The sequence below is a fragment of the Asparagus officinalis genome, chromosome 3 (assembly GCF_001876935.1).
Source record: "Asparagus officinalis chromosome 3, Aspof.V1, whole genome shotgun sequence".
NCBI classification, from domain to species: domain Eukaryota; kingdom Viridiplantae; phylum Streptophyta; class Magnoliopsida; order Asparagales; family Asparagaceae; genus Asparagus; species Asparagus officinalis.
This window is the reverse complement of record NC_033796.1, coordinates 42,549,603-42,567,400: the sequence shown is the minus strand read 5'-3', so window position 1 is coordinate 42,567,400 and position 17,798 is coordinate 42,549,603. Positions and strand designations below refer to the sequence as shown.

The 17,798-nt window shown below is 35.8% G+C and overlaps 2 protein-coding genes and 1 pseudogene across 2 annotated transcripts; all 3 read right to left on the bottom strand.

The window, feature by feature from the left end:
• Positions 1–4,454, bottom strand: part of LOC109835016 — an 88,519-nt pseudogene extending 84,065 nt beyond the window's left edge.
• Positions 7,568–10,656, bottom strand: LOC109835015. Its single transcript, XM_020403016.1, has 7 exons — positions 10,391–10,656; positions 9,523–10,074; positions 9,176–9,269; positions 8,801–9,022; positions 8,628–8,731; positions 8,050–8,365; positions 7,568–7,627 (listed from the first exon to the last, which is right to left on the bottom strand). The coding sequence occupies exons 1-7, from the start codon at positions 10,654–10,656 to the stop codon at positions 7,568–7,570; spliced, it is 1,614 nt and encodes a 537-aa protein (XP_020258605.1).
• LOC109832245 lies at positions 15,033–16,018 on the bottom strand. The gene is made up of 2 exons (XM_020399672.1): positions 15,772–16,018; positions 15,033–15,492 (listed from the first exon to the last, which is right to left on the bottom strand). The coding sequence occupies exons 1-2, from the start codon at positions 15,959–15,961 to the stop codon at positions 15,098–15,100; spliced, it is 585 nt and encodes a 194-aa protein (XP_020255261.1). The 5' UTR covers positions 15,962–16,018; the 3' UTR covers positions 15,033–15,097.

Below are 17,798 nucleotides of genomic sequence, written 5' to 3'. Positions count from 1 at the left end.
ATGACCCATACGATTGCAATTTGTGCAATGTAGAGGTTTGAATGGTTTACGTTGACCGAAATGAAATGCACACGGTTTATTTGCAAAAATAGATTTTTCTTTGTAATTATTTTGCAAACGAGAATTTCTTTTCAAATCGAAACAAAACATGGCCAAATGACCAAAACGACCACAATAATCATATTTGTACACATGAGCATGTTTATGATTTAAACTATGTGTGTGTACATGTGTTTGTGATGAAGAAGATGAGATGCACAATCATGAATAGGCTTGTCAATTTTAGGTGCATTATGACAAAATTAAGCTAAATAGCCTTTAAGACCGCAAGTAGAACATTTATGAATTTTGTCATACATATGTGCATAGTGAATTGGTTTCTTAGAAGAATTAACATTGAACTTTGCACATAAGTCCATAAGCTTTTTATTATTGGCAATACAAGTGTTTAGTGTTGAATCTAAGGTAGATATTCGTTTTCTCATTTGATTCGACTCATCATTATGTGTACAAGCATTGCTACTAGAAGTAAGATAAACAAGATTACTCATCATAGATTTCAACTTATCTACTTCTAACATAGCATCACGTTTTTTTTAAGCAAACTAGCATTTTTAATTTTCAAATTTTCATTGCATTCTTTAAGAATTATATTTTTATTTGCAATAAAAATAAATTTAGTGGCTAGTGTTTCATGAGTGGATTTTATATTAACATACTTACTCTTTACATCAATATAGCAATTGTGTAACTTTTCAAACTCAAGAGCAAGTTCATCAAAAGTAATAATATCATCGTTATCGCATACCTCACTAGGGTTATCACCTAGTGGTATTGTACATGGAGATGAGACTTCTTTAGAACTCAAAGCGGGATTTTCCAACACTTGTTGAATAGCCTCCAATTCCCCTTCATGTGCTTCAATAAATTTCCACAAGGCGTAAGCACTATCAAAATTAGCAAATTTGTTAGAAAACGATGAGTTAAAAGCATTAATCAAATATCCTAACAAAAGCTTATTCATATTAAACAATCTTTTTTTATTTTCACACCATTTGGATTTTTCCAAAATGGGAACAATATAGGCATCCTCAATAATTTTCCATAAATCGAATTGTTTAGATTGAACGAAAAGTTTGAATCTAATACGCCATTGAGCATAGGGAAAAATATCCAAACGAGGAGCAATATTAATAGCATATCCTAAACTAGATGAATCATACATATCCATAAAGATAAGATGCAAGAAGCACAATGTAATCAAAATTAGATTAGCACAAATACAATAACTTAGCTTGGATCTTTAACTCAAGCCGGTTAGTCCTTAAATCAAGGAGCACCAAGCTCTGATACCAATTGTTAGACCCTAGAGGGGGATGATTAGGGTCTTATGCTAATCTAATCCTAATTAATTACCAATTAAAAATTATATAGATCAATTTATTCTTGCAATAGATAGATATGAATAAGAACAATAAGAATAAGCACAAATAAGAATATATGCTAAGCAAAACACAAACACACGATATGTTTACGAGGTTCGGTCACCACGACCTACGTCCCCGCTCCTCACCTCGAGGAGATATCCACTATCACAATCCGGTTTGAAAGCCGAAACTTCTACACACTCGATTTACAAGATCACCGAAAACTCTCACACTACACAATCACTATGTAATCACACTTTACACACTAAGTGTAGGAACCTAGCCCGTATCCTCCTCCTCAAGTGATCGGTTACAACCTCTCCCTAGGTTCGTCAACCGACGCCACTCCTATTGGATTCGACCCCGTCTTTCGCCTCACACTTCTCTCGGTGTACAAGTGTATTACAAGTAATTCTCATAAATAAAAGTTAAATACAATGATTTGTTCTCAAATAACAAGTGAGAACACAATGAAGCTCACACTCACTAAAGCACACCCCACAACCCACACTATATGGTATGAAAATATTAAGCTCAATAAGTGTGTGTGATAACAGTGAATGAAACTCAATAAATATAGCTAAATGAAATAAAAATAAAATAACAAGCTATATAAGAGTTTAGAAGACTTCGTAAACAAGAAGAACAGTAGATGATGATCCCAATAGGATTTGAAAGCCACTTCTTGTTGTAGAAAAACTTCTCTTGAAAACAGATTGATGAAAACAACTTTAAACAGCTCTTAGACACATTTAAGATTTTGTTAAACACAAAACTTAGATTTCTTAATATGTAGAAGGAAAGCAGCAATGGAGTATTTATAGCACCCCAATAAATCAACAAAAACATAAGTAAAAGACCAAAAAACCAATTTGAAAACAGCTGTAAAAACTAGTCGTTGGAAGTGAACTGACAGTTCGGCGTCGACCGGTGCGGTCGACCGCGAAGCTCAAAAATACAGGGTATGAGAAAATAAAGCTGGCGGTCGACCGCAGCGGTCGACCGCAGCGGTCGACCGCAAAACTCTCTGTATGTTTTCACGGTCGACTGTCACGGTCGACCTCAGAAAAAATACAACTGGCGGTCGACCGCACCGGTCGACCGGAATCTGATATATTGCATATTGATAGGTTTTTGGGCTGTTTTGAAAAATCATTAAAAATATCAAATCAATTCCAAAAATAGTGAAACTTTGGGAAAAGTTTCTAAATGATGAAATAAACATGTTTGAAAATGAATTTTTAGAAAATCAATTTTTGTTTGTGAAAACTCCATGTTTTTGAAAAGTGTTCAGAAAACATGTTTTTCGTGAACATAAAAATTAACATAAGGCTTGTAAATATGTATATATGTATTATGCATGTATTATATGTATATAATGAATTATGAAAGAGCTGTAAACATGAGATATAAGATATTGTAACAACGTTTGATGAAAAAACATTTATATGATAGAAAACGTCAAAAAACGTGTTAAGTGTACATATATTGAGCTTAGATCTAATCATACAATATATGTAAGTAAAATAAACTTATACCTAGGTAAATCCACACATATGAACTTGAATTTTTAACGCTCGACTGACGTGTGTTGAAATACCTATAAAGAGAAACATAAACACAAAACTAGAGAATATATTAGCTATAAATTGTTTGACAAATTATCATCAAAACTATAGGGTCAACAAATACAATTGCGATAAGAGAAGGTTATTACGACCATGATGTTAATGAAGAAAAAGAAGGCGAGCTTCTTCTCAGTTGCATAGTTTATATTGCATTCCAAATAACCCATCAAAACCTATGGAATTTCTTCAGGTTGAGTTGTCTTCCTAAGGAATGCTATTATGATGGAAAAGGGCTTATAGATGGCTTGTGATGAACGACTGATGAACTTATTTTGTTATGACAAAAGCCATCTACTCATATAAACATACAAATGACATTACCGAGAATGGAACACTTCTCCAAGTTTTTAAAAAAATAATTACTGTAACAACCAAAATTTGCTGACCAACAAGATTTTTTTTTGGCTCTTTGCTCTATTCTCACATGTTCAAGTGACATTATATTCGAATTGGACAGTCTACATCACAACTAGCAAGAGAGCTCTGAAACTGTCGCAGTTGCAAAAATAACACTAGAAAAAAATCCCTAGGCTCGCCAACTACCAAAAGCCTAAAGGAGTGACAGTGGACAAAGCATACAAGAAACTAAGAAAGGAAATAAATAATATATAGAACAATTGGATAACAAAGGAGTAGCTAGAAATAGAACATAAGTGGATGAAGCTGAGATATGCTTTTGGAGGCATTATGTGACCACAGCCACAGCAACCCTCAGCAACTATAGGAAAAAATGACAGAAGCACAAAGTTCGAATATAAACACTGGTAAAAGAAAACAACGTAACACCAGCAAAATCAAGATTTTTATATACATGTATGATTCAACTATGAATGCCAAACTGAAAACAAGCGCTCATAATACTAACATAAAAAGTATTTATGCTTATGAATATACCTCCTGTTATTTTTCTCAAGTAATCAACTAATCATCAAATCACCAAAATGTAATATGCTTAATTCTAAAAGCAACAAAATGAAACCCCTTAAAAAACAAATTGAGACAGATACCAGCAAAGGTGAGGTGACTCTCTTCTTGACCGCAAGCACAACTCCTTCCTTCGTTTTCAAACCAATTGCAGTCGAACCCAGCTGAATCCAAAAAAAAAAATGAATTCAGTCAAAACAATGATGATAAACCAATACCCATCTCGTAATTAGATCCAATGAATCCAAAATCAGCAGAGAAATCAACCCTTGATTGCTTCGATGGCATATTCCACTTGAAACAGCCTCCCTTCAGGTGAGAATGTGTCGACTCCTCGATCATAGTCAGTCCACCAAGGAAACCCCAATCGAAAACCATGGTTTGAAACAGCCTTGATTGCTTCGATGGCATATTCCACTTGAAACAGCCTCCCTTCATGCTTCGTTTGGATACCGTGGTCATTTACTTTTTCCATTGTGTTTTTATCAAAAACAAAACACCGTTCGTTTGGAAAGGTGTTTTTTTTAGCTAAATCATCATCAAACAAAAAACACAACACTTATTTCAAAATACTTTTTAGGTGTTTTAAGTTTGGTGTTTTGGTTTTGAGTTTGAGAATGTGTTAATATAATATCTAACATAATATATTAAATGTAATTAATATAGAGGTATTATCAATATGTTTATTATATTATACTATACTATACTCTATTATAGTTAATTTAATATATTAGTAATATTTATTAAATAATATAAAAATATAATAAATAAAATATTTTATATAATAATATGATAACATATTAAATACCAATATTTAATAAACTAATAATGTGTTATATAATAAACAAATAATAATAAAATATAAATAAACTAATAAAAAAGTTATTGATAATAAATAACAATATAATAATATACTATATAATAGTATAATTGCTATAATATTATTAACTTTTTAATAAATAGATTGGAATAAATTAATAATTATAAAATATTATATAATAGTAACATATTTAATAATTACATCACAAAACATATTGTATAGTAAATGTAATATAATATGTAAATATTAATATATTATGTAATAAATAATATAATATACTATAAAGTAAAATAATTTATTGCTAACAAATGTTAATGTAAAAATAATATATTCATAATATAATAATATTTATTAATATCATAAATACTAATATGTTATTAAAGTACTATTAATAAACTCTAACATATTAAAAACTATAATATATTATATAATATCAAAATATTTATTTATTAATAATATATTAGTAATAAAATAATATTAACATTATTAATAATATTATATTATATGAATAATAGTATAATATTATATTATATTAATAATAAAATAATAATATTATAAAAATATTAATATAATATACAACAATAACAAATTGATATACCAAAATAATTAAATATATAACTATTTAAAAATAATATGTAATACTTATAATATAATATAACTCATTAAAGTACAATATAAATTATAATACATTATACAATATTATATTGCATTACATTTAATACTTATAATAATATAATAATGTAAACTAAATATTATAGTATTTTATTTATAATATATTTTATTATAATTAATATATAATATATTAATAATATGTTTAATACTAATGTTATAATGGGTCAAACTAGTGTTGACAAAAAATACTTCACATGGTGTTTTAAAAATATTTTAAGGAAAAAACACAACACTATGGTGTTTTTTTACAAAAACCCAACAAGAAAAATATTATGATATCCAAACGAAGCCAAAAGATCAGTTGCTGATTTGCTAATAATGGAGGTGTTGAAATAATAAAAGACGAGGCTTTTTACCTGGTGAGAAACATGGTGAAAGAATCGCAAAAACCCTAGAAATCTGCTGCTGAGGTCGAGCAGTTTGGGAGCTGTATTTTGTGGAGATTTCGAGCTTGGGAGTTGAATGGTAATTTGAGGACGAAACGAGGGGTGTTTTGGTCATTAGATAAGGTTATGAAGGAATCTATGGGCCTTTTATCTAACAACGGACATTCATGGGCCGGTAGATGGCCATTCTTTCGGACCTATTTACACAAAACCTTTAATAGGTTTTTTCATTATGACCAATTTGCCCCTATATTTTAACATTCGGTGTTTCACATATTCCCCAAATTAGTGTCGTACAAAACAGGGTGCCCTATTTTTTAAGTACTACATTTTGAACTTGTCTTCCTCTAAATTTTAACACATTTGATTTAATTATTATACGCTTAAAATTAGAAATCATATCTACTCCTATATTCTTAAAAATGATGTAAATTTTAATACATTTGATTTAAAAAGCATATTTATTGCTCTATCTGTCAACAAACCGGTAACCTTTTGCCTGTCATGTCTGTCACGTCTTTAAACAGGCGTAGGCTTTGCTTGACGGGTTTAGCGAGGTGTAAGGTGATAATGGCTGCCTGTCTTGGAAACAAACGCCCATATTTGATGCATTTAATACGGGGAGAGAGAGACAGATTTCTCTTGGTTAGCTTAACAGCCAAAAGGGATAAAAGTTGAAAAAAATCCATACGCTTGACAACAAAGCACGAAACATGACAATCAATCTATGAGCTTGACAACAAAGTGCGAAACATGACACCCAATCCATGTTATTGCCTTAACAGCCAAAAGGTTTAATTGATAACAAACACATACGCTTGACGACAAAGCGCTAAACTTGATAACCAATCTATAAGCTTGATAACAAATCAATAACCTTGAAAACAAAGCGGTACACATGTCAACCAATCCATAATCTTGACAACCAATCCATAACCTTGACAGCAAAGTGGTAAACATGACATTCAATACATAAGCTTGTCAACAAATCTATAACCTTGACAACAAAGCGCGGAACAACAGCAAGAAGGGTATAAGCTTGACAATAAAGAGCTTAACATGACAACCAGCTTAACAACAAAGCACTGAACATGACAACCAATCCATGTAATTGCCTTAACAGCCAATCCATAGCTTATGGATTGGTTGTCATGTTTAGCGCTAAACATGACAACAAATCCATAAGCTTGACAACAAAGTACAGAACACGACAACTAATCCATAACCTTGACAACAAAGCGCGGAAAACAAGCCACAAGGCTATAAGCTTGACAACAAAGCTAAACTTGCCAACAAAGATCTAAAATTGACAATCAATGCAAACGCTTGACAACACAGACTAAACATTACAACCAATACATAAGCTTAACAATAAATAAACTTATTCTTTGCTATTAATATTTCCAAAATTACACTAGTTTACATTAACAACTACAGTTAAAGAAAACATATTTTCACTGTCAGGACAAAACATTAACAACCAAGCGAGGACCACCATCCAAAAGACCACAAACTTGCCAATGAAGACTTAAACTTGCCAACAAAGGCTGACCTTGACAATAAAACGAAAAACTTGACAACAAACACATATAACAAATGTAAACATTTACATAATTCTGGCGCCATCAACCATATTTCTGGATTCTCCTCATATAATAGCATCAACCTTTTGAATGTCATGTTATTATCCTTATCCACATTGTCTTCTCTCTAAGTTCCATCAGTTGTGGGTGTGTATAAATGGCTCCCTCCAATGAGCTTGTCCAATAACTGGACAGTTAAGATTCAAAAGTACAGAAAAGACACGCAATCCAGTAGGATCAATACATGAAATCACATAGGAAGGATGGCATATGTTGGTGGAGAAGGCATACCTTAACACTGTATACTTATACACTGTTACCGTAAGCGAGAGTCCTGCCTCCACCGACATACGACTAACTTGCCATTTGATTTCACGAATGAGCCTACTGGATTGACGGACTTCGTCGTACTTTTGAATCTTAAATGTCTTGTTAGTGAGCAAGCTCTTAGAGAAAGCCATATATATTCACCCACAGGTGATGGAACTTAGAGAAAAGTCCATGGGGATAAGGATAACAACATTAACATTCAAAAAATTGATGCATTAACAGAAAGAGGAATCTGAATCCCCTACTAGTTTATAAAAACCATGAGGACAAAGTAGTCACCGACTTCTTCAGCTTGCGGGCTACCACCGACTTCTTCAAATCTACACGGCAGGTTTTATTAGACTCGACCTCCACAACGTCTTCCGTCAATTGTTTAATGGCCAAGCAGCTACCATGCTCAATATTTGTTTTCAACACTAACTCCGCTTCTGGGCACAAATTTCCAGACCAATTATGACCCTTTACCCTCCTTTCATACATGCACTCCATAATTTGCTTCCGTATCATCTCAACCAAAGGTAAGATACGCAACAATCTTGCATTTCTTATCCAGTTGTTGAAGGACTTATCAACGTTTGAAGTTACATGGTCATACCTACAAAGTTAGTTGACAACCGAAAATAAACTTAACAAAGAAAGGGTAAACTTAACAACAAAACCATAAAGTTAACAATAAATCAATGACCTTCACAACAAATCCGTAAAACTTAACAATCAATCCGGCATATTAACCATAACAATGAAACTCTAACCTTAACAAAAACCTCTAACCTTAAGAGGAAGATAGTAGGCTAACTCTAACCATGACAACTATAATGGTGCTGTAACAAAATAACATTTAAACCAAGCAATCTTACCTTATGCTAGAAAAATGCGTGTTTTCCCATCTCTCCGAGGAGTATTCCATTGCAGTGACGTAAGCCCTATGATCGATCGATGCTAAATCTTTCATGGCATCTTCCTATTCAGAAATTGTGTACTTATAAGCCGCAGTTTGTAACAATTCGCCCAATGAATTGGCGACATTTGCCTTGTGCCCAAAATCCTTCATCTTCTTTTTAAAATTCTCGACTAGGTGCATATCACACCTTGAATGGAGAGCATCAGAAAAGAATTCCTCGACTGCTACCTTAATACCCTTGTCAGCATCGGAAATCATTACCAGTTGATGTGGAGGATTGTAAGGCTTTTCCCTATCATATGGTAATGTCCACAATCCTTGTAAAAAACATTTCCAATTAGCCTCATTCTCCTGGTCGCATACGCAATAAGCTAGGGGAAATATTCACTGATTACCGTTATATCCAGTGGCACTAAGTAGTACGCCTTTGTAGCGATCTTTAATAAATGTTCCATCCAAAAACAATAGCGGCCTACACCCAGCAATGAACCCTTCGATGCATACATTATAACATATGAACAAACACCTGAACCTTCCTTCATCATCATCAATAACAACACGACTTCCTGGATTAGTTGCATGAACCATGTCTTCATACCTGAACAACCACAACAACAAAGCGGTAACCTTAGCAACGGATTCGTGACCATAAAAGCTAATCTTCAACATTATTAACCAACAAGTATACTTAACAATCAACCATAACCTTAACAACTATTGTGTATGTTTAGCAACAAATATGTAACATTGCCACCTAAAACATGAGAATAAAAGAATGCACCATCTCAGTGAATCGTAAGCCTCGTCATCATCTCCGAACAGGTCCTGTTGAGCTGTCTCTTTGCCCCCACCACGCTTTAGAATAGTTAATCTTGATGCCATAGTTTGAGAGCATGTCGTTCTTGATATCAACTGCACGAAGATCTGGCCTAACATTCAAAACGGCTTGTATTTGGCCTGTAATGAATTTCCTTGATGCCCTAGAGTTACCAGCATTAGCTCCATGTTGACCATATGTGTGGGTAGGATAGAAATTCTTTATGGACATGATCGACGAATTTCTAAGTGGGGAAGCAAACAACATCCAGGGGCAACCATATGTGTGCTTGAATCGGCAATAGACTCTAATGCGCCTTTGTTCATTGTGGTAAAAATTATAATCGAACCTTTTAGCAATTGAATAGTATTGAAGTGCTAATCTAACTTCAGCAGCACTATCAAATTTCTGTTCAATTTCACGTATGGCTGTGTGCCACTCAGCTGGGATCTTTGTTTGGTTGTTAATCATGTCCTCCAGCAGCATGATCGAGTCGCCGGTGGAATTGTCATTAGGAATGCGCTCATCATTACATGTTTGGGTGGGCGTGTTAGCTGCGCATCGCGAATTTTCTGTCGGGATAGTACTGTAGAATTAAAAAACAACATAACCTCAGCAACAAACTGCTAACCATAACAACCAACTAGTATACTTAACATCAAACTCCTAATCTTAGCAAAAGATTCGTAATCTTAAAACTATCACATAAAATAAACCAAACAACACATAACCTTAACATTGATAACCAACTCATAACCTCATCAACCAATGCACAAGATTAACAACAGACCTGTAACCTATAACTGAACCCATAAGGTAATCTAAAGCGTAACGCCTACACATTTTCTGCCGTGGTTTGCGTGTTCTGCGAAGTTGAGGATTCCCCAGCGGAGATAGCATACAAATTCGCGTCTGTAAATCCATTACGACGACAATACTCAAACATAAAACACAAGTCCTCGTCATTGTCAATTGAAATACTGAATTTCTTTTCCCTTTCGCATATGAACTTCAGTGATAGAGATTGTGTTGGTATTTTAAGCCTTTGTGACACTTGATATTTCAAGCTGGTTATTTCTGTATTCTCTTTGATGACGACGAATACGTCATCGCTCCCTTTGTTGCTTTTTGCCTTAGTTACCACACAAAGAAGAGATCCATCCACCATTTTAAGCAAGAGAGTAATTGATGAATCGAAGAAGATCTATTGCGGAGGATTGAGTGGAAGGAGGAAGAGACGTTGGGGGTAATAGAATGAGGAGGAGATGATTTCGCGGCCGTAAGGGGAGTAGATATAGTAATAATTTGGAGGAAAGTGGGAATTTTCCCCCCAAAACCGTATTCTAATCAACATTTAATGCTATAGATTCAAACCAGTTCTTCCGACGTGAGAAGGCGGCAATTACAGGATGTGTAGGGGTATTTTGGGCATTTCGTGTTGGGGTTAACAGCGTTTTCACCTGGTGATTCGTTTTGGGGGCTGGAAGAAATTCGGGGCACTTTTTGGGGGCAAAGGACTCGTTGAAAAAGTCGGGAAGGGGGGCTTGTTTTCTTTGATTTTGGGGGCTGGAAGCATTTTTTCCTAGATTTATAGCTTTTGTGGAGGAGAGAGAAAGTAGGAGAGAGATGCATGAGTGATAAAATCTTTATCATGGCTGCGGATGCCCTTTGGGGAAAAAAATTATTTCCCCCTCGTCCTTGTTAGACTGAGTTACCTTAATTGCATAGGATAATCGAATCACTTTTGTTTTCGAACGAAAGTGTGGAAATTACTACGGGGACAAACAACCAACTTGCTAAAATACAACAAGGGCCGGACCGAAATAAATAGACTAGAAATTATATAATATTTAATTTACACAAGTGCTGTCTTTTGAACTTAATATAAATATATTGTTTAATTTCTTGGAGTTTCACGGGCTTCTTGTGCTAAGTGGTTCGGGATAAAAATTTAATGCTAAATTTCTACAGCTATTGGTCTCTCATACTTTCTTAAATTTAGCTCGCCTAACCATTAGACCAAAGTTTCAAAGTTATGATGAGGATCAAATATTATAGTTTTATATTAATTCTAACATACTTAATAAGAATCAATAAAAAAACAAAATGTATACATTCATGTTCTTCTCTCTCTTTCTCTCACCGTCGCCTCCCACCCTTCTTTTGTCTGAGAGAAGTTTGTTGAGATTTTATCTTTGATTCTTTGTGTAACTTCATAAGAATTAGATAGGGTTAGAGTTCTATCATGATTAAGAGTTTGGGTTTTATCATGATTAGGAGTTTGGGTTCTATCATGATTGGGAGTTAGGGTTTCATCATGATTAGGAGTTTTAATCCTATTCTAATTAGGAAGTTAGACTAGAGATAGGGTTTTGATTTTCCTATATATATATATATATATAATATATATATATATTCTTCCATTGTTGGAGGAAAAACCAAGAAGAGAGTAGAGAGAAGATGTAGTAGAGAAGAGAGAATCAATATTCTTGTAATCTAGGGTTAGCAGAGAGCGTAGCCTGATTCAAGAATATTGTGCGAGAGGAGAGGGTTTCGTGATCTTTATCCGTGCAAAAGATTACAAGGAGTGGGCTTTGGAGAGAATATGAGAGTTTTATTATGTATGTGAGGTTGGGAGATTGAGAGACGAGAGTTGAGTGGTTCCTCTTATAGTTCTCCCTGATACATAGTGGATTTCTCGTATTATTGCTCCGTGGACGTAGGTCGAATTTGGTCGACCAAACCCTGTAAATTTTGGTGTTCTTTCTTCTTGATTGTGACTATTCTATCTTGTTGATTGTGGTTGGCTCTCGAGTTGTGCAGATCATAGTATGCGGGGAGACTAAAATTCTCTAACAAGTGGTATCAGAGTGTGGTTAAACGGTTTGTGGAGATTCCAGCATCGCGATCTGCAAGGGCATTAGTGGTCGTGGCATTGTAGCGGAGGCATACTGTAGTAGAAACACTATTCCACGGCGATGTAGTGTAACAAGGCGTACTATAGCGCAGCGGGCACTGTTTACGTGGGGATCCGACGGTCCAAATTGATTTGTTAGCCGATCGAGGATTTGGAAACGTATTTTGGTGATCCAGGAGTCGTTCTAGGGGTTTTCGACGTGCTGAGTTCGTTTTTGACGTCGGTTTTATCAAATTTAATCTCTATAGTGACTGATTTGAATTTTAATTGTGGAGAGGATAATGATTTCTTCGGGTCCGAAGTTCGATATTTCACTATTTAATGGCAAGACGAATCTGATAGTAGATAAGGAACAATAGTTGATTGGTGTGTATACTCGAGGAGGACAGTGCTAGACTAGGTGAAGCTTACAAGCGAGCACGATTGAGTGATACACATGGAGATGGAGATGGTGTCATTGGACTTGAAGACGATGAGCACTCATATTCAGCCCAAGCCAAGTGATGGAGGAGATAAAAGCATCTGGCTCGTAGTATAGAATAGGAGAGGTGCACCGATATGATTCGAGACGAGCGATGCATGTTGAGCACAATGACAACAAGTGAGGGGGGCTATTGTCAGTCTTAAGGTTGGGAGGAGACGCATGGTTGAGTTGCTTCTGATGTTAGAAGTGACGGATCTCTTAGTGCACACAAGAGAGGAGGAGGCATCACGATGAAGCAGACAATAGTGAGGGTCATGAAGGCATCTAGTTGGGAGTGCATGTGTTCTGATTTGAAGTGCGAAAGAAATAGAAGATTCTAGCGGGAAATGCAAAGTTTCAAGATGCAATAGTAGATCTTCAAGGGAGTTTGGGAATTAAATCCAAGTGGAGATTGTTGGATTTTGTCTTCGATTCTTTGTGTAACTTCATAAGAATTAGATATGGTAATTCTATCATAATTAAGAGTTTGTGTTTTATGATGATTAGAAATTTGGGTTCTATCATGATTGGGAGTTTGGGTTTCATCATGATTAGGAGTTTTAATCCTATTCTAATTAGGAAGTTAGGGTAGAGATAGGATTTTGGTTTTCCTATATATATTCTTTTATTGTTGGAGGAAAAACCAAGAAGAGAGTAGATAAAAGATGTAGTAGAGAAGAGAGAGCCAATATTCTTGTAATCCAGAGTTAACAGAGGGTGTAGCCTAATTCAAGAATATTGTGCGAGAGGAGAGGGTTTCGTGATCTTCAGTAGTACAAAAGGTTATAAGGAGTGAGATTTAGAGAAAATATGAGAGTTGATTATGTACGTAAGGTTGAGAGATTGAGAGGCGAGAGTTGAGTGGTTCCTCTTGTAGTTCTCCTTGATACACAGTAGATTTCTCATATTATTGCCCCGTGGACGTGGGTCGAAGTTGGTCGACCGAACCACGTAAATTTTGATGTTTTCTTTTCTTGATTGTGATTGTTCTATCTTGTTGATTGTGGTTGGCTTCCGAGTTGCGCAGATCGTAGTAAGCGGGAAGACATAAATTCCCCAACAAAGTCAGTTTTGCATTTTTCATAGGCACATCTGCTTGAAATCACCAAGAGAAAATATTATCTTCTTCTGAGTATTTCATACGAGTTAATACGAGAGGATAGTGAAATGAACAAGAATGAAACTCCAAAACCTCATTTTTTTAGGTAAGCGGCACTTGTCTAGTTTGTTTTATCACCATCATGTCGCCCCCTCTTTGTTTAAAGTTCTGGCCTCAGATCGTGTATATAAATCTAGAGGCTTTATGTCAAAGTCGGAAGGGAATACAACACGTCCCTTCACCCAATACAAATTGGATTTGACGACATTAGGTTGATTGGCATTGTTACCTCATTTATTGCTTTCCACCAATTCATTTGATTCCTTGACCACGTTATTATGATTTTCTTCTCAGATGACCTCTTGTCGCTCAAATTGAACATTAGCTCTCCAATCTTACTCAAAAATAGTTTTTCAGACGCTCTTTGAAAAACTACGTCTAGAAAAAGCGTGATTGTGACAGTTTTTGAGACTGTATTGGGTTGTTAATTTGTTAATATTTCTATGCGTAGTTATTGAATCAGAGCATACTGGCGTATTTCTAAATAAATATATCTATCTTAGAAAATAAATATCGACTGTCCTCACTTATTTAAGCAACGAAAACATAATGAAACTTAGTCTGAAAAATAAAGGTGAGACCTCAAAATTGACTACACCTATCTTACAAAATAAATATCGAATGCCCCCCACTTACTTCAGCAACGAAAACACAGCGAATTTTAGTCTGAAAAATGAAGGTGAGACCTCAAAATTTAATACATCCATCCTAATAGGAAAATAGCACATAAAATATAAATGCTTAATATCATGAAAACCACCCCTACATTTTGGATGATCATCAAATAACCCCCATAACTTTTAAAATGTATAAAACCCTCCTTAAGTTAAGTATTATCAGATAACCTCTTTTAACTTTAAAATTTTATTAGAAAGCGCCCTTGACTTTAACTAATATCTTCACCGGCCAAAATAAATAAATAAATCATCATGTATTTTATTTTATGACACTCATGCAAAACCTACATCTCAAATTCAAATCTAGTTTCCCAAATGCAACCCAAATGTACCGTTTATTTTTCGTCGGCATGCGTCACGCACCGTTCCTTACACGATTCTTGCATCATAGACTTAAAAACCAAAAAAAGAAGGACCAGGCGACGGGGGTGAAGGAAGCAAAGAGGCAACAGCGAGCGCAAGCTCGCTGAGTTTTTCGGCATTCTCTTCTTCTTTAGGCATCAGTGACTTTTGCCCCGAAAACTCCCAGCCGTCCCTGCACGCCAAGACATCGTCCGCTGCTTTACCCAAATGATTAATAACGTCTTCCATGCGATCAAACTTGCCGGACTTGAGCGCGTCTATGGCTTTCTTAAGGTCGACGGCGTCTTCGCTGTAGATACTTTGGCATTCAGTAAGGATTCTTCTGATCTGCTTGGACAAATTCTTGTCCTGCAGCAGCTCCGTGGCCTTGGCCTTGTTGTGTGTGAAGTTGACGAGCGCTATGTTCGCCGCTATAATGGTAAGACCTGGTGGAAAAAAAGATCGTATTTTGATGTTAGTACCTCAGATCATTAAGTCTGAGGCGCCCTATGAATGAATCATAGGGGGTACCCGCCCGTTGATCCCTGTCTTTAATTTCTACATTGAAGTTTGAGCTATATATAACTCACAGTTATTTTTTTAGCCGCTCATTTTAGTTTGAATAAAAATAACTTGATGGCGATCTTATGAAATTAACGTAAAAAATGAAGGAAAAAGTGGATCTTTTAGGAAAAAGATAGGCGATGAAGAATTAATCAAAGTACCTATAGCGTCGGCTTTTTCACTCCCCGGAGCAACCTGAAGGCTTGTCTTGCAGAACTCAAAGTCAAAGCCACGTGCTGGACCTATTGGTGGAGATGTTAAGTTCTTGCATGTTTCTTCGAGGAGGGTGGCCCCAACTGAGTACATGTTGAGGAGAAGGAAAGCAGCAGAGATGGAGGCAAAGACCTTCATATTGTTCGTATCTTTTTTCTCTCTACTAAATAAATGTTCGCTTCAATTTAATTTGAAAAAAAAAAAACAGGAGGCATTATATAATCCATGAGTTAAGCCCCTTTTGTCATCTAAATTAATGGGTCGGTTCATATTTGGTAGGTAGATAATGGGTGTTTATTGCCTCGTTAAAATTCCATTAATTGTTTAAACCAAATAAAGAGCAAATCCTTCTTCGTATAGAAATAAAACTCATCATGCAAATTCTTAATTTGCCTTATTATGAAGAAAGAGTCTGGTGCATTCCATGAATTGTTTAAACCAAATAAAGAGCGAATCCTTCTTAGTAGAAATAAAATTTATTATGCAAATCCTTTTCCTTATTATGAAGAAAGCGTCTGGTGCATTAAATGCAAGGGAAAAATGTGTCCAGGCCCCAAAAGTGGGAACTTCGTGTGACTAGCCCCCCTGTATTTTGCCCCATGTGGAATAGCCCCAAATACGCATAGTATTTGCGACGAGGCCCCGAATTGACTCTTTTCAGAAAAAGCCCAACGGAAGTTACTATCTTGTCCTCTGATGGGACTGAGCTGGGTTAATGTGCCCCTCACCTTTTCAAGTACTCTCCCTCTCTTTCTCTCTCTTCCACCTAGCACCGTCATCAAGAACTCTTCATCTTCCTAATTTCTGTACGAATTTCAACGTTTCTAGGGTTTTCGCTGGAAAAATGTCGTCGTCTACGGAAAAATCCAGTAACGACTACGAGGTCGGGCACCGAGCCGAGTTGGAAGGAAAAGGCGCTTCATCTGCGGGTGGCAGCACGGAGGAAGCTACGGAAGCTACGAAAACCCTAATCGAAATGCAAAAGGAGGCACATTACAATGGAGACCAGAAAAGGAGGACGACAATGGCTGGTCGTACCAACGAACCCCCCTCAAAAAAACAGTAAGTGTTATGTTATACTGCGAACAGACAATGCAGATTAACCCAATATTGTTAGTTCTAGGCTTATGTTATACTGCGAAGAGACAATGCAGATTAACCCAATATTGTTAGTTCTAGGCTTTGTCCAATGTTAGTTCTAAATTTATACCAACGTTAGATCTAGTTTAAGTCCAATGTTAGTTCTAATATGAGTCCAATGTTAGTTCTATAATATTACGTGTTAGCTCTATTTTGTTCCCGTTAGTGCTAGGTCTAATATTGTTTCATATGTCTTATTGAACTTACAAATTCGAAAATTTTTTGCAGGGAAAAAATTGCTCTAACAGGCTCAGCAGAAAGACTAAGGTTAACGGCCAATATCGGGGCTTATTGGGCATTTATGAAGCGCCTTGCCCCGAAGATCCGTCAGTGGCATAGGGATGCATACTGCGGTTCTATATTTCAGCACTACATTTTGTTTGGGGCTCCTGCGCCTGATCGGCCCACCCTTGAGCTGCTGCTGAGCTTTTTCGATAGAGATAATAACACCTTTTGTATACCTGATTCAAAAAGTGGGGGTATGAAAAATGTTAGTTTTGATTTGCAATGGGTCCACAACCATACTTATTTCCCAATTTATGGGGAGGACATAAGGAACAATAGGGACTCAAGAAGCAGAATATGGCTGGAATACTTCGCTAAGCTTTTCATTTCTGAAGAGGGTAAGAAGTTAAAAAAATCAGAAACCAGCCAACGTAAACATCTTGAAGGGCTACTTGAACGGCTTGTTGAATCTACCAAAAAGCGGGATATCGAGGATTTTGCTCTGCTACAAATTTTGTACCAATGCTCTATGATATGGAGTCCCATAGCAGGGGAAGGTATCCCTAGACCCTTACTCAGGTACCTGGATAGCATTCAGAGGGTCAATTCT